Consider the following 25,096-nt stretch of genomic DNA (forward strand, 5'->3'; position numbering starts at 1 on the left):
GGAGTAGCGAGTTCCATACATTCACCACCCTTTGAGTGAAGACGTTCTTCCTCAACTCAGTGCGAAAGGGCTGGCCTCTGATTTTAAGGTTGTGACCCCTGGTTTTAAATTCTCCAACCAGGGGAAACAATCTCCCACTATCTACTGTATCATACCCTTTGATGATCTTATAGGTTTCTAATTTCTTATAGGTCACTTTTTAGTGCTAACAGTTTCCCTAGCACCAATTCTCTACTAATGAAAATTTCCCTAAGTTGCTCCCTGTTCTTATCCCCTTGGAGCATCTCTATTGTTGGCAGACTTGTTGTGTCTTCTAGGGTGAAGACAGATGCAAAGTACCCATTTAGGGACTCTGCCATGTCCTTATCCCCCCATTACAGCTTCTCCCATCTCTTGACTGAAGTGGACCTACATTTACCCTCACTAACCTATTCCTCTTAATGTATTTGTAAAAACTTTTACAATCAGACTTAATGTTCCTAGCTAGCTTACCCTCATACTCCTTTTTCTCGCTCTTAATGAGTTTTTTAGTTTTTTTTTTGCTGGTTTCTAAAACTCTCCCAATCTTCAGATTTGGAAGGGAAGTTCAGGAGCTGATTTCGATTGATCGTGAACTGTTGATGTGAAGGATAAGGAGCTGAGGCTCAGAGATTGAGATCTCAAGGGTTGATAAAATATTGGCCATTGCTGCTGATTTTAATCAAACCAGCCTAAAGGTAAAACTTGGATAATAGAGGATCAAGGATATTGGAAGGGAGTTAAGTTTTCTTCTGGGAATTGTTTCTTTTTCTCCATTAAAGTAGTGCCACTGGTGTATTGAAATTAAGTTTTCATACCAAATATCTGCTTCTGAAGGCAGTTTTAGGAATGTACCACTTTACATTGGTAATTTAATCCATATAATCCCTTCTAGCACATTCTGAAATGTGCAAAAATGATTGTTAAGGATGTAACCTTTTTGTAATATTTGTTTCAAGATTTAATCTTTTCAGTTTTTAATCTTATTCTTTTGATGATTGCTGCTCTCTTCATTACTAGTGGTCGAAGGAGACTAATTTCTTGGAATAACAGAAGCTGGTATGTTCACCATATGAAATTACTATGAGTGCAGTGCATTTGTACAATATACCTTGGTTTAGAGTAAAAAACTGCTGTGGTTTTTTGCATTTGAGAGTATTTTTCTAATGAAAGTAAGTTCATCTCTGTTGCCTCATCTGATAAATTAAAGCTCTTAGTCCCAGAATCACCCTGTGTGATTTCTGAAGCCTCCCCTATGTTTCAATATCCCTTTGAAGGTTGGGTGTTCAAAACAGCGCTCAAAGTTTGTAATGTTAATTAACCACTAGTGTTAATTACTGCATAGGTACAACTTTATGAACGTACGATATTTAACTTGTCAACTGGTCCTGGGATGTGCAGAATGCAGAGCTCGCATCCCAACATCCTTCTCAATGGTGCATCTGAGTACTCCGTGCCTAGAAATCAGCATGGATGGTAGTGAATATAGTGGCCCACTGGTATGTGTGGCCTACATGCTTGTGTCGCTGAAGTTTTCTCTCTTGCATGCACTAACATACTGTTTGGAGTTTACCTAAATGTCAGTCCTGGTGGAGATCTAAGACTGGCTCATATTTCTTCCTTCAGTGACAAGTTAGTAGTAAAATCCTTATGTAACACATCTGCTGTCAATCATGTGGCCCTAGGGAAAATATCAGATATAAAGTTAATTAATAATAATGCCTCGATTTCTCTGATGTATGTTGCTTTTTTACTAACCAGTTGCAGTTAAGTTAGACAAGCACGTTCCACCAATAAACGTCAATATAACTGTGGAATAGAAAATGAAATGTTACACTTATTGGCGTAATGTTCTCCATGGATCTCATTGAACACTAATCTGGTAAAGCTGTTACAACCTCCAGCAAAAAAAAATCTTGATTCTCTGAAGAAATTAAATTCACAACCTGCAGAAAGGAGAGGAGTAACACTGTTCTATAGATATAACATCTTAGATTGGATGAAAATCAAAATCATATCAGAAGGGAGGGGATTTAGTGAAAAGCTTGAAAGAGCTAAAGGAGATCTGTTTTGTTCATTGTCTTTTTTTCTCTCATAACAATATGAACTAATTTAATCTAGGAAAGAACACTGAACATTTTAGTCACCAAATACTGTTCTATACCAGGCTTCGATGCATCCTGCGCTTAAGCAATGCTAAATACGCATCCATTTCTACAAATTTTAGATTGTAGCTGCTTGTGTAGCATTTGTTTACATTATTTACATCACACTGATTTCATAAAATTGAATTCTATTTCCCTTAATCATTTTCGAATGAGAATAGATTAATCTATCATTGCCTCTCTTCACAGTTCAATGATTTTAAAACCTAGAATATTTCCACTATGGTGCCTAGTTTTGGAATAGGAATCTGGATTTATATCTCCCAATTTCTTCTGCTAAGTGTTGGGGAGAGCTCTATACTTGCCCAACTAAATGATTAAGACATCCTCCTGAAGCGTAAGACATTATATAACTGTAAATTGTATTGCGAAATTGTACTGTATAAGCAGACTTCTGTAACTGAATTAATATAGTATTAATTGTAGACTCCTGTAGCTTAGTGGCTAGAGCACTTGGCTTCGCAAGCAAGAGGACCTGGGTTTGATTCCTGGGCAGGGCAAAACGTTGGGCAAATTTCCTTACTCCACACGCCTAATAATAATCCCTCCAAAAACAAAACAATAATAAATTGGTCATTTTCAATCCACGACTATCTGCGGGACACTGCTGTGTGCAATTGGCTGCCGCGTTTCGCCCACAAAACGTATAGTCAATTCACTTAACAGTTTATTCTGTGAAGCGCTTTGAGATGCCTCGAAGACGTGATAGAGTGCTTTTTCAAATGCAAGGATTATTATTATTATCTCTGGATAAAATTTGTTGCATTCCCCATTTACTGTCTACTTCCTTTTGCTGAACTGGATTTGAACCCAGCTGGCTAATTATTCGTTATTTCCATGGTTATTGACCTTTTCTAAAAAACACACGTGGGACTTCATCAAATGCGTTCTGAGCACCTAATTTAAATTGTGCCCGCTGGACAGCCTAGATTGACTCACTTAGATGCTTCTTCAAAGAATTCCAGTAGATTAGTTCAGCATGGCCTGTTGCTTCTGAAATCATGCTGATTGCACTTCTCGTATGTAAAATAATATGAAGGCTTAGTTTAATAATACCTGAGGAACATATACATTGGTCACTTGTTTCCTTCAATCACTAATAATTTCTGTCTGACAAATATAGTTTTTCTCAGCATCTTTATTTCCCTTATTAAATGAACAGAATGCTGGTTAGTCTAAATATTAATTTTGAAGATATTTGATGGGGGTATCAATTATCTTAACTGACATGATATCTGGCAATTTATTTCAAATTTTAGCCAACTTGACTTGCTTGTTGCTCTTGATGCCAGTACAAAATTAAACATTTCCCAGCAGATTTGATAAGTATGTTTATCAATTATAATTAAAATACCCCTTGCATTTGTTATAGAGCCTTTCATGTTGGGAGAACATCTCAAAGCGTTTCACTGTGAAGTGTAGTGCAGTAGCCAGTTTGTGCACAGCAGTGTCCCACAAATGGCCATGAAGTGAATAACCAATTTTATTGAGCTATTGCTGGCCAGGACACTGGGGAAACCTCCCTTCATAGGGCAAGTAGCCTGTAAAAAAGATGAAACTGCATGAGTATAAAATGCCAGTGACTTATTACAAAACTAAAGCTGTGTTATTGTCTATGCATTTGTCTTTGCTTAATTAAAAAAAAATAATAATATTCTGTACAATTTGCCAAGAACACGTCTCAAAGTGTCTCGCAGGATATACTATAAAATATAGTGACTGTGTGTTTTGTGGGCAAACATGGACATTACCACCAATGTGCATCCTTTATCGGAATCTGAATATCCATTTTGTGATGAGGGCTCTTTTCAATCCCTTCTTTGAGAATCTTTGTTTTTTATAACAAATAATGTTTGTCATTTAGTTTGCTTTTACCTTCTGATGACAATAAACAATAACACTGCCTACTTTGATAGAGAACTCTTCAAAACTGCAATCTTTCCCTCAGGTGGTGATGAATTTTTGATTAAAAAAAAAACTAGGTTTAAAAACGACAACTTAGTCTGCGCATGTCTGGTAACTGATCATAAGATTATTGCCTACAGAATGGCTAACAATCATTAGATGACCTCTCTGAAAGCAATTTGCCTTAATCTATGCTCTATGCACTTGAAACAACAGTCAGATTTTGCAGATTGTTCTTGAAATATAAGATGTCGACCTATTTCTACCAAAGAACATAAACTACTAAACATTATCGTTTGTGCTTCAGACATTCATAAATATGGTAATGGTTTCTAAGTGCTGTGTTGTCCATTTAATGCTGCGTTTACACTGTTGGGAAGGAAATTACTTATCCTCCAGCAGTTACATTGCATTTTAATCAAAGACAAACGAAAAGTGCAATTTTTGTCATTTGTCCATCTCCTTTGTTATTAAAATGAATTGTTTTCCCCTTCTTCTGTTTTTATTGGCTTACTCTTGTAAGTAATTAAAAAAGGTGCAATCGTCAGGGGATGTTTGTTGTGTGGGCAGCTGGATTCAGTATCCCTGGCTCCATGCCATAAGTAAAGCACCAAAGGGTTGGGGTCAATTTCTAGGGCACCTGGTCACTGCTGACAACACTTCCTTTATTCTGCTACATGCAAGCAGTGGGACAGGGGTCACTTCCTTTGCAGAGTGACATCAGCTGTGCTTATTGCACATAATTTCCTGCATATTATGCTCATGTACAAAGCACAGGAAATTATGTTAGGAGCAACCTGTTGACCCAGAAGTTGGCCTTTCTTTGTTTAGTGCAGAAAAATGGCTCGGACGGAACAGAAGCAAAAGTGAACTACACTTCTGGTCAGAGTGGGTCTATAGTAGTAGATTATTATTATTATATGGCGGGCCTGGACTAAACAGTATAAGTGAGGCAACACCGCACTAAAGAGCACCAGAATGAGATTCCTGTGTATGTGCTATGAATAAACCATTTTTCAAAGCAGTCAATGGAGGCAGAGACTGATTTGACACGTGGTTCTTCCCACTCAGCTCACGTTAATCCTGGTTAAAGGGGAGAGTGGTTCAAACTGGTTCTAGATTAGGCTCCAACAGTACCTGAACGCACAATCCGGGGTCCTCAAGCTTTGGTTCTTGCCAACCTGCGCCTAATATTGTTGAGCATAGTGACTGTGTATTGTAGGTGAACATTGCAGCCAACTAATACACCGTAGTGTCTCTCAAATAGCCATCAGATAAATAACCCGTTTTATTTGAAGGATTATTAGCCAGAACACTAAGAGAAACTACTTTCTATTTTTGAATAGTGACATGGGTCCAACAACAACTTGCATTTATATAGCACCTTTCATGTGGGGTAGCATCCTGGAACATCTCCTCTCCAAGCCAGAGGGAGAGGGAGTGGTGAGGTGACTGTAAGCACAGTAAAAAGGAAGGTCTTAAGGCAGGATTTGAAAGTAGGGAGGGGGCAAAGCCGATGGATTGAGGGAGAGAATTCCTGAGTTTCGGGGCGCATAGGCTGAAGGTACCGATGGTGGAGTGGAGAGGTCAAGGGACAAACAGGAGGGCGGAGGCAGCGGGTGGGGGTGTGGGGGTAAGCAGATCAGATAGGTGTGAGGGCATGAAGCAATTTGAAAACGAGTGAGAGGATCTTGAAATCGATCCGTTCAGTAATTCGGAGCCAGTGGAGCCTTGCAAGGACTGGTGTGATGGGGGTATGGAGTTTTGTGGGGGTGAGTATCCGGGCAGTGGAGTTTTGAATTAATTGAATTTTATATATGGTGGAGTTGCGGAGACCAGCGAGGAGGGCATTGGAATTGTCCAGCCAGGAAGTGTCGAAGGCGTGGATGAGGATTTCAGTTGCATTGGTTGTCAAGTACGGACGGAGGCAGGCAATGTGACAGGGGTGGAAAAAAGCCTGGTCAGGGAACGGATGTGTGGAAGAAAGGAAAGCTGGGGATCGAACCTGGCGCCTAGGTTGCGCAAGGGTGCAGTGAGTCTGAGGGAGAGCCTGGGGAGGTTGAGGCATTCAGACCCACAGGAGAGAAGATGTTGAGGGGAGCCAAAGAGTATGGCTTCCATCTTGCCAACACTCAGCTGCAGGAAATTTGAGCTCATCCAGGCCTTGATGTCTGTCAAACAAGCTGACAGGACATCAGCAGACTGGGAATTGTAGCTGGAGGGGGAGAAGTAAGATTTGTATGTCATCCACATACATGTGGAAGTTGACCCCATGTCTGTGGATGACATCGCCGAGAAGGAGCATGTAGATAAGGAAAAGAAGAGGCCCCAAGGGTCAAGCCTCTCCATGGCCTTGCCCCCTCCTATCTTTCTGACCTGCTAACCCCCTATCAACCTGTCCCCGCCCTCCGTTCAGCAGGCCTGCTCCATATCTCCCCCCCAATCCACTTACCATTGGCAGCCAGGCTTTCAGCCTCTTTGCCCCCACCTTTTGGAACTCCATCCCACAATCCCTTCGCCTTGCTCCCTCTCTTGCCTCCTTCAAGGCACGACTCAAGACCAACCTTTTTGACCGTGTCTTCAGCCGCCCTCTTACCCCGTCTGCCCTCCTTCATCCCAACCCCCCACACTCGGTCCTGATCCCTGATTGTTCAGTGTCTTGGGACGGCCTCCCGACATGAAAGGCACTTTACAAATGTAATTTTGTTGTAGTTGCATATTAGCCAAACCGTGAGCTCAAAATCTCTGACACGAGACTTGAACCACAATTTTCTGACCCAGAGGCAAGAGTGCTCCAGACTGAGCCTGGCTGACACCTAATTAAAGCTGATGTAATGTAATTAAAGCCACTTGTAATTGTTTTCATACATGGCACTTAGCATTGTTACATTTATACATGGTTTACACATGCCACTTCTGTGGCAGTCTTGGTAGTCCGATTCCTCAGCCAGGCAGGTTTGCAGTACTCCAAGGCACTGCTGATGTTACTATAGCCAGGGTGGCTCATCAGCAGGACTTGGAAGGGCAGCCCAGTCATTGGGGGAGAGTGTCATTCCATTTAGCTCCCATCAACTCTGCAACCAAAGCCCTAACTGGTAGGATAAGCAGTGGAAAAGCTTGCCAGGCAGTGCTATCAATGGCAAGCTACGCAGTTTTAGTTGGTTGGACTCTAGCAGTTACCCCAACACACTTTGGAGTCCCCAAGCCTTGGCTCTTGTCAACCTGTGCCTAGTACTTTCTAGAATTAAGTAAGCAGAATGCATCCCTCCAGGGAGAGTGAACATTCCATTCAAATATTCATGTGTAGGTGGGATGCATGAAACTCTGTTTGGTTTGGATACTCTTAAGCATGATGATGGGTTTCCGCATGTGTCAGATCCCAAAAAAGCACAAGACACTGTTAAATTTATTTACGGTTTGCACATGACACAAAGCATTGTTACATTCGTACATGGTTTATACATAGCACAAAAGCCATTGTTATATTTGTATATGGTTTACACATGGCACATAGCACTGCTAGATTTATATATGATTTACACATAGCACAAAGATCTGTTACATTGATGCCACATAGCATTCTTACATTCATATTTGGTTTACATGTGATACATAATAGGCCGGGCGTTGTACTTCAAAATGGTAGTCTCATGAGGGGTGTAATTGTTCCTTTGCTCAAAAGACTCAATAATCCCAATACGTGAAATAGATGATTTAGCAATTGAGAGAGATTAAAACTGAAACAGAACCAACCAATTGCTGTGCTCTGTACTGGAGTTCTGTTTTGCAAAGTTTCAATTATTCATTTGGGGGTGCACAAGAAGGAAGCAAGTTGACATGAAGCCCCGATCTTACTCCTCAATTATTCTCTATTTGGATAATGTTTTCAGGATTTGTTTATTAAGATTTGTTCTCTTCATTACAGATCACCAGAAGTTGGAGAGAGAGGCTAGGATTTGTCGGCTTCTAAAGCACCCCAATATTGGTAAGAATTCATTGAATATCTCTATAAAAATGTAATTAATTACAAGTTGTGTGTCAATAGAACCAATCATGTGAACAATGCGCACACGTGTTTTTTAGCAAATAATAATTCCAATTCCAAGATTTGTTCCCACTTTCAGGTTCTACTCCCCTTTACTTAGCACAAACTGGAAGCAGTGCTTGAGATCCAATTCTGGGGCTCTCAGTGCAGCTTGACTTGTTCGTCTATATTTGAATCTCTTTCCTTTCCCTGCGATGAAGCCCTTTGCTTCTGCCTTGTATTATATTGCGCGATTCTGCTAAAAGCAAAATCATGATTGGAAATTTGGTATGGAATCACATCCATGAACATGTACATGAGCATTTTCGTGCCTTGGGACATCGCCCTGACATGAAAGGTGCTATATAAACTTAATTGGTTGTTATGTTTGTTAGATGCCAGAAGTTTACTGGTTCCTGTTGAATCTTTACTCCCAGATTAAGTCACTCCTTCAAAAAAGGAAAAAAGTTAGAACAAAATAGGAGGTGATGATTTGTATGATTATTGTTTAAGTATGAATGTAATGTTCAATTTAAAATATCCAGGTCTCCACTCTTCCGGTGATGTAACATCCAAAATATCTTACAATAATACCAATGATCCCAGTAACATCAAATATCATTGAAGGCAATGTTCAAACCTAAACGCATTTTATCTCTATTTCCTGCCATTTTACCCATATCCATTGCTTCCCTTAACTAGGCCAATAGTTTTGTGTAACATCCTCAGCATGGATGTTTATTCTGCTTTAATCTTCTTCCCACTGAACATGTCTGAATCTGATGTAGTCATAAGGCTGAGCTAGTCTGTTTAGGTTAGCCTTGTTTCTTCGACTGACCAGTTGAGCTCTTTTTAAAAATGCTAATTTTATTCAGAATGATGTTGCGTGTCTCAAGATTCACTGTCTGGAAAGAGGCAGGAACCTAATAATTTATAAGTCCCCAGCACATCCCAGATGGCAGCACGGAGGCCATATTTGAACCTTGAGAAGTGCTCGTCTTGACATAATTCACACTTATCACTGTAATTACTGTCATCACAGCAGCAGAGTGTTCTTAAAAAAGATTGCAACATCCATTCCAAATTGGGTTAGAGCCTACACTGAAATACAAGCAGGAAATGCTGGAGGTGCACAGCAGGTTGACCGGCATCCAAAACAGAGAGACATTTTGGCTCAGAGTCTTCATCCATCATAACTGGAGCAATTAGTTTGAAGAGGGTTGAGGAAGGCAAGTGGAGCACAACCAGGCAAACGAGATGTTACATCTCGTCCACAAAATATACAGTATATGCTGTGAAGCGCTTTGAGACATCTAGAAGGCGTGATAAGGCGCTATATCAAATGCAAGGATTATTATTATTATTATGAGGAAGACAATATTATGAATTTCAAACCTCCATATCCACATTAAGCAAATGGCTCGCATATTACTAATTCTATTAACATATTGACATTGAGATGCTTTCATAAGCTAGTGTAAGAAATCTTTTAGTGTTGCATAAACATTCTTAGGTATTTTGAAAATGAGTCGACTCCTCACTGTTTTGAAATCGAACCTCAATTATTTTTTCTTGTGAATCTGTGAAACTTAATATTTCTTTGTCTTCTCTCACACATGAAATACAATCGCTGTTTGCATCCAGGCTTTACTAAGTCAACTCTCCGCTCACTGGACTGTCCAACCCTTTCCTACACAACCTGCGGACTATCCAGAACTCTGCAGAAATTGTCATTCCTCGCACTAGCTCTGCATTTTATCACTCCCATCCTTGCTTGGCTCCATTTACGCCCCCCCCCCCATCCCTCAGTTGATCAGGTTCAAGATCTTTGTCCTCACCTTTAAATCCCTCCACTGTCTCACCCCACCCTATATCTGTGACCTTCTCAAATTATACAGACCCAGATGCTCAGCAGGTACCAGCCTGCTTCATGTCCCCCAAGCCCGCGATTGGCTTTCAATCTATTTGCCTCCACTTCTTTGGAACTTCATCCTAGAGTTCCACTGACTCACTCTCTCCCTCATCTCTGACCATGCTTTCAGCCATCCTTCCCCTCCCCAACCTACTCAGTTTGCACCCCAGCTTGTGTGCCCAGCCAGTACTGTTAAGCACCTGGGATACTCTCCCGATGCAAAATATCAATGTAAATTTATTTATTGCCTTATTTATCATTTGTAAGAAAACTGGATAGAGAAAGTAAAAGGATATCAAAGTTCTGTGGTTCAATCTTACCCGATTCAAAATAAAATTCTTGTCGATACTTTCCAGTGACTGACTTGCATTCCATCTGCTTACACTGTATTCTACTCTTCCATGACTTTGCAAAGTACAACAGCTGCTCCAAACGTAGTATAAGGCTCCTTCTTGTTCCAACTTCAATCTACATTCCTGGTGCTCACTCTGACAAACCAGACCATCTGCAACTTTGGCATTTTGTTTGACTTTCACCTCTACCTCAGGTGCTACATCTGGACCATGACTGCAACTGCCACCCTCAGAACATGATTTCTCATCCCAATTCAGCCTAAACCCTTATCATCCTTTTGGTACCTCAGGGATTTCTCCAATGCTCTCTTCACTGCCCATTTGCTTTCTACTTTTCAAAATTTCTGGCTCCTACAGAATTCTGGAACCTGTATTGTGTTCACCACAGACTTCTCACAACCATTTCCTTCTCACACCTACCTCTCCTGTACAGGCTCCTAGTCATGTAGAGGATTGATGTCCTGATCCCCAGTCTTGACTTTAAAATCATTTTATGCCCTTGTCCCATTTTATCTTTTCAGTTTCCAACAGTCCCATTCTCCTACCAACTTTTTGTTGAAGATATTGTCCGTTTTGCTTGGTTGAGGATTTAAAATGTTCACTTCAACAGCAGAAAAAGGCTGGAGGAGTTATCAATTTCAAGGAAGAGGTTATTTGATGACCAAACCACTTGAACTTTAAAAAGCTCAGCTGTGGAAAGAAATACTCTGGAAGAGTTTGTTTCAACAGCTCAACAGTGTTCAGTGTGTCCTGCTTTAGACTGCACATATTGGCGGATCTACCTTGCTTTGATTGGCACATGAATTTGTATATTAGTACAATGGCTCAATACGTTGCAGGCCTTCTTCCCCCTAGGAATAAATGTGACTTTCAGACCAGGCTTAAAGTTAACCTGTTGTAAATGAAAATAATAGGCAAATCAGTAGGTCAGAATAATTTTCAGTACAACAGATTTTAGATCTAATATCTTATACCCATATTAAAATTCATCTGGTGGTGCAAAATATGCCAACTGTGCTATTGAATGTTTTAAATTGTGAATTGAATTTTAACCTGGTTACAAAAAGTCTGTATTGTATAAATTCTGAAAATTAGGACCGCACTCCTGGGCCATTGAAAGAACAATCAATGTTTTAAAACACTGGTGAGCCCGAAACCCCTGCTTTGTTGAAACTCTCATCAGCTCTTAATAACTTCAAACGTACATTTGGCTTCATAAGAGCTAGTTTGTTTTTGAATGGTTTAGTGTGCCTGTTGAGTGGATGTAAACACTGTGTACCTGTTTTGAAAGAGTAACAAAAGCAAGAGAGCTTTTCAAACTGGCAAGCCAGCTTTCAAATTGGTGATGTTGTCATGGCATTGCAACAGCTGGTGTTCAGGAGAAGCTTTTGATCTGTGTCAAGTGTGCAAAATGTGGAAAATGTACCATATTTAAATTGCATTAATTGTAAACTGAAATCTATCCTCGTGTGAAGGGACTTGCTGACAGCAGATTGTAACATGTCACTATTGGTGTGGGTGGGAAGACAGTTCAGGGGGATTTCCTCATAATCCTCTTAAGAATCTGGACCCACCATACTGTTCAACAGAAAGAAATAGCAGCAATTCTAGACTCGATTTTCGTAAATGACATTTAAAATGTGATCAGTTTAAAAATAATTCAAAAAGAATGATCTTAATTCACACTAAAATTATTACCTGTTGTTTTCTTTCCGATGCTGATTAACCTATTGTGAGTTTTTATTATTTTTCTGTTGATTGCAACAGATGGCGTCTTTTTATTATAAATACTGGAAATATATTTTTGTGATGTGCACATTTGTCACTTGGGGGTAACTGGATGAGTAAAACTGTCACTCGGAATCCCACATAATAAAATAACAAAACGTGTCATACATCATTAAATGTATTTATAGGCACAAAGGAAAGTGTTCATGCAGTCCCTTGAAATGCACCGGAAATAGTGTTTGAATTACAGGCTTTCAGTAAAACGTTGACCTTCCCGGTCCCAGTCTGATATAATGAGCCCAGGATCCCTTTATAAGTAATGGATAATAAGGGTTATTGTCACAAAGCTAAAATCTGTTTTGAGTTGGTGGTGATGTAAATCGGTCATCGGATTTCATATACTGTATTGCGTTTCAGCTTTGCGAGCCACTGCTGACTGTTGATTTGCAGTGCAGTTTCTTCTCCTAATGCCAGATAGTTGTGCCTTCCAAGATAATATAATGCAATTGTCAGATTGTGCTAGTTTATTTTGTGGCTCAGTTGGTAAAGACACACTACCTAGTATGGAACTGAGCAATATAGACATGGAAGGTGATGGGTTCAATTTCAGTTTGTGCCGGATAACTGATCTCATTCTGGCCGTCATTAGGAGCACTATAATTGTCCCCCATGACCTTGGGTTAAGAAGGAGAAATCAGCCAGGAGTGCTGCCTCTTGTTACTATCACTGACAGATATTCTGTGTGTGTGTGTGTGTGTACACAATAATACAATTGCACTCGGCTGTTCTGCCCCCTCTAGCTGCCTAGCCTATAACAAAAATAACTGTTTCCTTTTATATAGCTCCTTTCACATAAAATAACATTTTACATTGGTCGGCAGTTCCTCAGCTAGGCTGGTCCACAATATTCCAGGGCATTGCTGTTGACAGCACAGCCAAGCTGGCTCATCTGCAGGACCTGGAAGGGCAGACCAGTCACTGGGGGTCGGGAGTCATCCCACTCAGCTTATGTTAACCCTGCAAGTGAAAACCCTATTGGGTAGGGTGGTCCTAACTGGACAAACAGTAGGAAAGCTTGCCAGGCAAGCTACGTGGTTTTAGCTGGTTAGACTCCAGCCGTACCCCAATGCACACTCTGTTGATCCCCAAGCCCTGGTTCTTGCCAACCTGCGCTCGCTACTTTCCAGAATTAGGTCAGTAGGATGTGTCCCTGCAGGAGAGAGTGTGCTTCCATTCCAACAATCTGTTTCTGGAATTTCCATGTGTAGGTGGGATGCAAGGAATTCTCAGTTTGGTCTGGAAACTCTTAAACATGGTGATGGGTTTCTGCATGTGACAGCCACCCGGCTGACCAAAAAACCCATCTTGGAATGGTTTATAATGGTGGGGCAGACTTTGAGAAGTGGAAGAGGTGAAAGTGAGGAGGCATGGCCAAAGAGATATCTTTTAAAGTTGAACTTGAATGGAGAGGGGTCATGGGAGGGAGTTCAGGTGATTAAGTAGAATTGGGAACACTTGGTTACTTCTTACCACCCACCCACAACTCCGCTCCCCCCGAAAGGATAGTCAATGCTTGATCATTGGACCCTTAGTAGGTGGATGGCTGGTACCTGGAACTCCCTGTGAGCTTCCCAATTTGCAGCAGAAGTAAGCATGAAATCTGTGAGAGCATTGCCACCATTTTCCTAACCACAATTCAGACACATTCCTACCCATTGAGCAATGGCTCAGTTGCAGATCATGAATAAAAACAGCTGCTTACCAGAATGACTATCAAATGTGTGAGGGATGAGGCAGAATAAGTGAATGAGTGCAACAAAAGTGAGAGGGTAAGTGGAGAGAGCGTGTTCTAATTATTGCTAATCTTGGGACCCATGGATATAATTTTTTAGTGAACTACAATAGTGAGAACAAACCGAAAAACAGATTGTAAATTGGTTTAATCCAAATGCGTTATAAATATATGTTTTTTATTCTCACTCTGCGTTTCTTCACTCATTAAAAAATACTTAAAATATTCGGTTATCACCTGCACAAATATTCTGACAGTCAAAAATATAATCTAGTCATTGAAAGGCTTTTACTAAAAGAATGAGTATCCCTTCATTACAAATATTTCTATAGCTCTTCATTTTCTATTTTAATTAAGATTTTGAATTCATCTAAAGTCAGTCTATGCAGTTGAGATAATCACAACTTATTATAGTAAAAAAAGTCAACTTGTTTGGTAAATTGTATCGTCCGTGCAGTGCAATTGTATAACCTACAGTTTTAGCTAAAGATAAAATGGTTTATTCGCTTTGTAGCTGTTTGTGGGATATTGCTCTATTCAAATTGGCTGTCACATTCGTCTACAAAATATACAAGTCACTACACTTTACAGTAAGAATCCTGTGATGTGCTTTGAGACGTTTTATGACGTATTAAGGCAGTAAATCAACTGCAAATGTTATTAATATTAATAAGGTAATGGATAAATAGAGAGGGCTTACATTTGTATTTCTTGAAATACAGATGATGGTGCCTTTTATTTTATAGTAATGTAACCGTCACAGTGACGTTACAAGTGGCAGTCACAAATGTATAATTTATGATGGGAAGCTGTTGATCTCAGCGTGAACTCTATCTGATGCAGTGTGAACTGTGTGTATGTGTCTGTGTGTATGTGTGTGTGTATAATAGCAACATAGTTCTGTGCTGAATTAATATCACTTAATACAGCACCCCAGTTACAATTTAATAAAAACAGTGAGCTCAGTTATTCACTCATTTATTGATTAATTCAAGATATTTCCCTATTTCTTTGTTGCACAGTATAACTCAATATTTGTGTAAATAAATGAACAAGTGTACTGTATTTAATATTCTATTTGCAGTGTACCCCTTATCAGGTACATCAAATGATTGCACACGACCAAAGCCGCTGACGGCATGATCGTTGGGCTCCTTTGATCTGTGGAAGAGTAAGAAAGGATCCTTCAGTCCGGCCAGGCATTCTGAAATCTCAATGTAATTTTCAGTGCAGCATTGTCGACCCAGCATCTACAGCTGAAAGCTGATACTGTTTTTAAACAAATACAATTATTTTAAGGTTTCAAAAGTCAAAGAGTTCAAGTGGCGTCTCAAGGTATTGTTCATACTGCTTGTCTCAATCATTTCAATTTCTAAGGATAATTTGTTTTAATCGAATATGCTTTTAAATTTAAAACCTAGAAGGCTAGGTTTAACGACTCCCCCTCACCCTTTGCAGTATCTTTCTGGTCTCCAGTGTAGAAAGCTTCTGTCGATGTTGAGCTTGGTTCAGTGTCGAGACTACCCCATCTCTGAGTCTGCCTGACTCAGTGCAAGTGACGTGCAGCCAATTTATAAACCACCTGTTCCATGTTTCTGTATCTGCTGTTTATTTGGGATGATTTCTCTTTAATCTGGGCCAGATTGGAGTCCCTGGTGGTCGATTTCACCTCAAAGGAACCCAGTGATCATGCTGGTTGTGATTTTGTGCCCCACCCCACCATCGTAACAAGCTTCTGCTGCCAATGCCTAAATGTAACTGGCACTGTACTGTGTCCGCCTACACTGTGAGTTCAAAGTCCTGATATGGAGTTAAATTTACAACTTTTCAACTCTTGTTACTTGTACACCTGCTACCAAGTAACCGTGCTGAATTCAGATGCAAATTTAAAGAACTTGAGAATGTGGTGGATTGCTCATCATGGTTGAAAGGAATAGGAGATAAATGAGGTCGAGAAGAAATTAGGTGAAAGCAAGTCTGGGTTTTAAAAATCTGTAGATTGTAGGCGAAAAGCAAGTAAAAGGCAAGTGGTAAAAGTCAATGATGAGGCTCTGTGTTCTAACCTACCCAGGAGTGTACAAGGTTTGTTATTTTCCCAGAATATGGGAGCCAAATTAACTTGGCTTCATAGAGTGTGAAAGCTGTTGAAGGGAAAGTAAATTTTTGAAACAAAACAGGAATCCAGGATAATTTTCACAGGACACACAATGCTAGATTGTGGGACATCCTCCCGACGTGAAAGGCGCTTTACAAATGTAATTTTGTTGTTGTTGTAGATTACTATTTTTCAGTAGCAGAATACCAATTTCCTTAGGCATAAACCACACCATCTTAACATCACTAAACCAGGAAAGCTGAAGTACCTCACATTTCTTATCTCTTTGACAAGACTTGGAAGCTGCATTCTGATAAGGCCAACTATGCTCCATTGGTTCAGCATGATTCTCTATTGATAACTCATGATCCCGGGCAAAGTGCCTATCTGTCACATCTGTCCATAATTAGGTGACTGTCAAGTAATTGAACCCTGAGATAAGCAGATACTCAAGGCAACTGGTGCTGGTTGGTATCTGTTGATGCCAATTGATAGGAATCCAAAATTACGATGATTCGAACAAACCAGATTTTTGCTACTGATCAAATGGTCTTTTGTTTTTGGTCAGCCAGGTATCTGACACATGTAAAAACCCATCACCATGCTTAAGAGTATCGAAACCGAGATTTCCATGCATCCCACCTACACATGGAAATCCCAGAGAGATTGTTGGAATGGTATGTGCACTCTCTCCCTGGAGGGACGCATCCTGCTACCCAATTCCAGTAAGTATTAGGCACAGGTTGGCAAGAGCCAAGGCTTAGGGATCCCAGAATGTGCGTTGGGGTACTGCTGGAGTCCAACCAGCTAAAACCGCAAAGCTTGCTATTGATATTGCAAGCTTTCCCACTGCTTGTCCAGCTAGGTCCCCTCTACCCTTTAGGGCTTTGGCTTGCAGGTTTAACAGGAGCTGGGTGGGATGAATGCCCCCTAGTGACTAGTCCTGCCGCTGAACCAGTCTGACGGTGCTGTCATCAGCTGTGCCCTGGAATACTGTGGACCCGCCTGGCTCAGAAATTGAACTACGAGACCATCACAGAGGGCTGGCTCGATTCCAATATTCCATCGACACGCATGTCACCTTGGAGCCAGTTCTGCTCCCCCACCCCCAAGGAGCGTGGTTCTAATCTGTCTAAATCTGGGAAGTGTCAAAATATTTCAGCATTCATGTTCACTGATAGTTACAGTATAGAGATTTATAAAGGAAAAGAATGGCTGTCACTTTAGGTAGAGCAAAGGAGTGGCATCGTGAGGGAAACACGAGACTGAGAAGGGCAGCTATGTGTGTGGTGGAGGAAGATGAGGGCTGGTATTGTGTGGTACTTCAGTGAGAGTGTAATTCCTATTTTGGGTTCATTATTTCAGCTGATGTCCATACTCTCTTCAAATCCACCTGGTGCTAGTTTATTCAATGCCGATCCCAGACTTTCTATTATGAGGTTACATTAGGGTAGGGGGCTTATATTTTAGATGAGACACTCTTCATTCATTTGCCATTTGCAGAAGGTGGATATTATACATGTACATGGAGACTATACTTGAACTCTGAGAATGAAGAAGAGCTTATTTACAATGAGTTTTAACATTCATGTTGCTGGGTTTGCATTCGAGTGGGCTATAAAACATAACAATTTATTCCAGGGTGGTTAAGGTTAGATCAAAACCCGCAGCAGTTATTTAAAAAAAAGTTTCCATGTGCTAGCAGGTTCAAAACGATCTGGTGAAACGAAGTGCTACATATAATTATAGAATTTCTATTGAATTTTGTTTGACCTATTTTTTTAAAAAAATAATTGGATTCATTTCTGAACAGATTTCCATTAAAAGCATCTTGTCTCCTTTTGAGAGGGAATCAGATAAGTCCTTGGTTAAGCACAGATTTGAAGGTCATTTAAGGATAAATGTCAGTCTAGATCATTCAGTATTGTGGAACATGATACTTCTAGTCCTGCTGAGATTTTGAGGTATCACCTTAGGAATGCAACAGGTGAAGAATGAATCATCTGATTCATTATTCTAGATGAATGTCTAGAGTTTTTAACTAAATAACCTTTTGCAATCGAAGAGGAAGCAATATTTTCCTGAAAGTTATACTTTGACTTCCCAGATATTAAATAAAATGGGGGAGAGTCTTGAATAAGATGAAGGAGAATATTAGAATTAAATAGACTGGGGGACAGTCTTAAATAACTTAAAATCAGAATATTACAGTGTCGAGCATGACAATTTGACGAAGTCTGCACTGGTGTTTTTCTTCACAGAAGCCTCCTTAGATAATCCAACACTCTGCTTTCTTTATTTACCATTTAATATTCCTCTTTCAGTCTATGATTGAGAATCTATGAAATTCTCTTTTTAAAGCATTCATGGATCATTTGCTGTAAAATCAATATGTTGGAAGAAACGAACACATTTTTTTCCTCATTGTCTTCCTTTTAGAAAGCACTCTTGAGATACTATGCAGCATGAAGAGCGCTATATAAATTCTATTTGAACACATACACACAACACAGGTGAATGAGTAAAAGGGTGATAAAATCTAAGGTTGATTTTAATTAACAGTTATCGTTGGTAGGGCAGTAATTACCATATAGACAGAAATAAGGTCCAACGGGTACTTAAAATATGTACAGCATGAAAAGACTTGTTGAACTGTAATGTCTGGAAAGGTGTTTGTGATTTTAATAAGCAAAAGAAGTCTGTGGACCTTTATTGTAAGATTGGATACCTGATAATACCAAACGTATTATCAGGTATCCAATTGTGGTTTTCACTTCAGTTGTCCTCTGCTGTGCCTTCCCCAAGGTATACGTACTGTAGTACAATATCCAATTGTTCCCAGTACATTCCACATGGGTTTGCACTGATGTTCCTTTCAAGATGACAAGTCACTTACTGGGATTTATCCTCTTTTCTGGTAATACATTTGCTACCATCCTCTTGCCCACAGCTCAGACAAACATGCCTACCTATTGACTGATGTTAGCACCTGGCTGGTGAAAATCAAATCGGTTTTATTTATTACTGCTGATAGTTTCTTCCAGGTTATATATTGCAGTTATTCCCATTGAGCACACCTCTTCCCCAATCTCCAGGTTGCATTTTGTGATTGTTGTACAGAATCAGCTGCTCTGATTACACCCCCCCACCCACCCCCACCCAGCTTTCTCTAGTAATATTTTTTTACAACCCCTCTTCTGTTTCTCCCCCCACACCCCACCCCATAAAATTATACAGGATGACCAAAAAGACTTATTTTTAAGTTACCCTATTATCTAAAAAAAACTTATTTTTTTTAAGACATATTAGACATTGTAATGGTATCACAACTTTTTGGTCACCCTGTATAATAACCAGGTATTGTCTTCTCGGCAAATTTACACAGCTTTGTGTTGTCCCTACTTACAAATGCAGTGTCATGAACTCATTCCATTCATGCAACTCAAATTGGAACTGTCCTTGATAGAGCTCTGATGCTGCTTACGTTCACTACCGAAGTTTCTACCCTATACGTGGCTTCTGACCTTATGGACTAATCTTCAGGCAGCCGTGTCAATTCTCTTCCCTTCTTGCTGCCACTTATGTCATTGTAATAGCTCCGGATCTTTTTCTGAACCAGAGTTATAAAGTTTGACTCATCCACATGGCCCGAATTAGTTTTTAAAATGTTTTTCACTGGCTTTTAATTTTGGAGATTGTTCTTGGGGGAAAAAAACCCTCAAAAGCCCAGCTGATTATATATCAAATTTCTTCCGTAAGGAATTACAACTTCTCATCAAGTCAACCTATAAATTTTGCAAATCCGCCCCAGTCCCAATCCTCCTCAGTATTGATGAAGGGTTTGGAATTGATGACAACAGTTATTCTCGGTGAGTCAGTGGCTAGAGGACATACATTAATTTAAGATAATTAGCAAACAAACAAATGAGGAGGTTAGGAGAACTTTTTTTCATGCAAGCAGTAGTTAGGATATGGAATGCCCTGCTGGGTGTGGTCGTTCAGGTAGAATCTATATTGGCTTTCAAAAGAGAGCTAGATAAATACCTAAAACGGAATAATCTACAGGAATATGGGGAAGTGCAGGTAAACGGGACTGAAAGGAGTGCTATTAAAAGAGCAAGCATAGCCATGATAGGCTGAATGTGTTGCAAAATTCAGTAGTTCTAAGCTCTATTGGCAATTTATGATCTCATCTGAGATGGCCAACTGTTCTGGCATCAACTTTTTCTTAAGAGCTCTTCCTATAATTCCTGACTTGGTGCTGTGAGTGAACAACAGGACCAGAAACACACATTGTGGTTTTCCGTGGTCCCAAATTTTGAGAAAAAAAATAAACCTACACTATTCTTATCTTGTACCTCTCAATAGCGTTCTTTACCAGATTACTATTTAAATCCATCTTAAAGTTTGCTGAATTTTCTGAAACAATCTGCCTCAACCTCTTCCCTGGGCAGTTAGTTTTAAATTTCTGCCACTCACTCTAAAAAAAATGAAATTGGAACTGTCACTCCTCATTCGTTCATCTCCACTCTTCTGATTTTTCATTAGAGCTAATTCTGCCATAGCACATCCATTGGCCCACCATAGAGAGACCAATAATAAGGACATTTTCTTCTCCATTAACATCTGTAAATATCCTCAGATGTTTTTCTCTCATATCCTCTGCTCGTTGCTTGTGCTACATATCCTTGACTCCCATCAATGAACACATTTAAATTGAATTTGGGTCAGGAAAATTTCAAAATTATTCAACAAGTTAAATTACATGCAAATGAAGTACCAGAGTAACAGAATTATCCAATTTCCAAGTTCATAATAATTTGCATTGTTCCAGACCCTGAGTGAGTTTCAATCCGTCTATCTGGTCTGTCACCAAAACTGCATTCTTCCACTTCTATAATATTGCTCAATTATGCCCTTACATGAACCCCCACCTCACTGAGCCAATCTGGAACCTTGGTGTCTTGTTTGACCCTCAACTGTCCTTTCTACCCCACATCTGCGCCATGCCCTGCTGTGCCTTCCTCCACCTCCGCAACTTTGCACGGCTCTAACACTGACCCTCTCATCAGGCCACTGAAACCCTCATCCACACATTTATCTCATTTAGGCTTGACTACGCCAATTCCCTGCTTGTTGGCCTTCCCAACTCTTCTCTCCACAAGCTACAGATCATCAAGACCTCTTCAGCTCATGTCCTCTGCCGCACCAGGCTCCGTAACCCCATCACCCCCACACTGATGTCCCCCAGAGGATAGAGTTGAAAATCCTCGTCCTCGCCTTCAAGGTCCTCCTTGGCTTTGCTTCTTCTTACCTCTGTGACTTGCTAACGTCATAGCAACCTGTTTGCTCCCTCCGCTCACAGGCTCCAGCTTGCTCCACATTCCTTACCCATACCACCCCACCATTGGCGGTGGGGCCTTCAGCGTCTGTTTCCATAGGAACAGGAGGAGGCCATTCAGTCCTTCGAGTCTGTTCCGCCATTTAATTAGATCATGGCTGATCTGTACCTCAAATAATCCTTTCAATTCCAATTTCCTGCTTTCTCCCCATATCCCTTAATACCCTGACCTACCAAAAATCTATCAAACTCACTCTTGAAGGTGTGGATCGATCCAGCATGTGGGTCGAGAATTCTAGATTTCTACCACCTTTCGAGTGAAAAAATGCTTCCTGATTTCACTCTTAAATGGCCTGGTTCTAATTTTAAGACTATGCCCCTTGCTTTGGATTCCCCTATTAGAGGAAATAGCTTCTCTGTATCAAAGGACCTAGCTTCTCCCCACCCTTTGGAACTCTATCCCACAGTCCCTATGCCTTGCTCCCTCCCTGTCTCTTTCAAGGCATGTCTCAAACCCTTATCTTCGAATGGGCCTTCAGACACCCTCCTACCTTCCCTGCCCTCCATCTCCCCTGATCCTAACCCCCTGCTCGGGTCCCCATGACGTGAAAAGTGCTATACAAATGTAATTTGTTATTGTGTTGTTGTTGTTGCTGCTGTTAATGCTGCTTAAACATGATTTTCTTCACCATGAGGCTAGATTGTGTTTTTGTGTTCTCTTTGTTCTGCAGTAGTGTTCTCTCCATCATGCTCCGCTCACCATGACCGCATCCTGCCTAGCTCCATTGGCTCCTAATACCTCAGAAGATTGTTTGAGATGCTTGTTCTAGTCTTGAAGCCTGTCCATTCCTACCTATGCAATCTTTTCCATCTCATATTCTCTGCTCTTTGGCTTGTTGCTCGCACCACATATCTTTGACTCCATCAATGAACTCTTTCCCTCGCTCTCTCTCTTCCTGCCTTCAAAATTCTACAAAAAAATCCCTTCAACATGCCTTTGATCAACACCTTGAAATCTCTCTGCTTGATATTAACCTTTGAAAAGTTTACTTATGTCAAAGGAGTTTATTTAAATACAAGTTGTTGCTGCGTTGACACCTCATTTGACCGTATTAAAATATATACTTTGAAATAATCTTAAATTTTAGAAGAGTGGAGGTTTCTGGAAACTGTAGTGAGGTTTCATTGGGGTTGAGTCACTAAATAAGTAAAATTCCTTCATGCAGGAGAATCAATTTTCATTTTGGTCTCGCAAAATCTTCTTGCTTTGCCTGAAGCTGTGTGAAACTCAAGTGATTTGAATCATGAACTGCATTTATTAAAGTAGGACAGTGGCTGTGATAACCTTGATTCAAGACCTTGTTTTTGTTGGTACACCTCAGATGTCATTAAATACTGTCACAGATCAATAAAACATGCTGGTTTGATTTTCAGTACTCAACAATTGCCTGACAAATTCTCTGCAGGTTTTGAAAATGTATTTAAATACTAGTGGTAAGGTAATATAAACTAGGAAAAGAAAATGTAGAAGAATTCTGCAGCATTCCTGTCAATTTTAATTCAATTCACTTACCCATTAGCTGATGAATTATCTGAGGGCAAATTTTGCATTGGGGACTTTGCCCCAATTTAGCCTACATTTAAATACACAGTTACTGCACTCTACAATGCAATTACATGTGAAGTTCTAATTCATGTGAAGTTCTAATTCGTAGATGAAATGCAAGGGTTACTATTAACTACTTTTCACTAAGGCTGCACAAGATTTCTTTTGTGCACAAATGATGGGCTGGCACAGAACACAATTGGGTGGCAAATCATGTTCCCACACAGCGAGTGTTCATTACACATACTTTAGGCTGCCTTGTTTCATTTGCATCTGCGTTGTTGATGGTAGCAGCATGGAAGAATTTATCCCATTTTATGTTGTGGTTTCCAAATCAGTACATTACCTGAACCATACGAACCAGAAAGGTTTATTCTTGATCTATGATGTGCCAGCTGATCTCAGCTGGGTAGGCAGTCCAGGTACTATAATTGGCCTCATTTCTCTGGATTCTGAAAAGGAAAATCAGCAAGGGTTCCTGCTCCTAAATAGTTGTGAAGTCGCTCCTGTTGTAGTTGCACATTTTCAACACCAAGTGAAGAGTGGATCTGCAACATGTAATTCTGTTGTACTGGGTTGAATACCCTACTGACACTCAGATATCAATTTCCCTTGTTACATCTTGTGCACAAATGGCCATTATTCATATGAGGGTTGACTGAACCGCAGAAGGAAAAATAAGTCAAATCCTTTCAGGACACGAGGGGAGAAAAAATTGGTCATAGGAACTGTTTTTCGTGATCAGAACTCATACCAAGTTTAATTTTATTGCACAAGTAATTTTACTCCTTGCTGTCAAACTGCTCGACTATCCTGCTGACAAACTGCATCATAAATTCAAGACAGATTGAAATAATGAATAAGAAGTGTAATTCCTGGCAATTCACACCACAGATGTAATGTTTGACGCTGGTGGGCAAAACTGGTTGAGGGCTAATGTTCAGAATAAATTTATAAGCTCTTTTAACATTTTTCAAGCCACCAGATGAGCCTTGTGACTTTTTTTAACAAAAAGAAATCAACATATCTTAAATGTCATTTCAAATTCGGTTTAATTTATTTTAGATGGAGGGGAAGATGAGAAGATTGTACTTTTTTTAACCACCTCTGGAAAGAAATGAGTAGCAAATCTCCTCTGTATTAGCTTTGTGAATACATCAATAAACAAACTGAGTGTAGGCGTTCTAGTTTCTAAACAGTGGCAACTACAGGAATTATTCGATTTAGAGAATAAGAAGATATTTATCTGGTTTCCAGCTCTGAAAAAAGATAGACATTGGTTTTAGTTCAATTGAATATGGCTTGTGACGGACACATTTCTATCAATGCTGACTGTTTCTAAACTTCTGAATTGGGCAGAAGAGTTATTTTTAGTGTTGGTAATAAGTCGTCAGCAAACGTCTGTTTCCTTATGGGATTTGGATTTTGCGCTCCACTGTGCCATTTTCATTTACTCTCTGTTGAATGGCTCTAATGGATTACATTGGCTGCTGGTATCTAGGTTATACATCTGCACTTTCAGATTTTAGTTGTTTTTTCTGACCTTGAATGTTTTCCTATATATTAACTGCAATAAATTAAATTAAATATTATAAATTATATAAGTGATATTTAGTGGCACTGGTAAATTATATTTAGTCGTGGTAAACACATAATGTGAGATATTCATTAATGTCTTTTAACCGATAATGAAGTTGAGGTTTGCTTAAAAATGTGTGAAATTTGCAGATAGTCTGCAAGAGAAATTCTTTTGGTAGCTCTGAACTTTTAATAAAGCCTTCAACTCCCACCTCAAACCTCAATACAATGTGGGACTTTGCTATGCAAAAATTAACTGCCACATCCAACTACAAATTTCCAGCTACTACATTCTACAATAAATCCTGTGAAGAACTTTGAGACATTTTTGACAATGTGATAAGGTGTTATATGAAACACAAGGACTATTATTATTCACATCAATAAAAATAATACTACTTGTCAAAATCTCTCAAAACACTTCATATAATGAATTATTTTGAGCTGTGGTAATGATTCCGTAGGCAAGCAAGAAGTCTAATTTTTGCCAGCGACATCCCGTAAACATTGAAATAAATAGTCAACTGCTCTGTTTTTCGATGACATTTGCTTAGGCAATCTCATTTGAAATGCTCCATG

At 39.9% G+C, this 25,096-nt stretch overlaps 1 protein-coding gene across 14 annotated transcripts in view; it reads left to right on the forward strand.

The window, feature by feature from the left end:
• LOC103180901 (calcium/calmodulin-dependent protein kinase type II delta chain) overlaps positions 1–25,096 on the forward strand; it is a 157,215-nt gene that overhangs the window by 54,650 nt on the left and 77,469 nt on the right. For all 14 annotated transcript variants that reach the window (XM_042339829.1, XM_042339799.1, XM_042339821.1 and 11 more), the window contains exon 3: positions 8,014–8,073. In XM_042339829.1, coding sequence (XP_042195763.1) covers positions 8,014–8,073 — 60 coding nt within the window. The remainder of the gene's footprint in view (positions 1–8,013; positions 8,074–25,096) is intronic.

Source organism: Callorhinchus milii, unplaced genomic scaffold (genome assembly GCF_018977255.1).
Source record: "Callorhinchus milii isolate IMCB2004 unplaced genomic scaffold, IMCB_Cmil_1.0 Scaffold1, whole genome shotgun sequence".
Lineage (NCBI taxonomy): Eukaryota > Metazoa > Chordata > Chondrichthyes > Chimaeriformes > Callorhinchidae > Callorhinchus > Callorhinchus milii.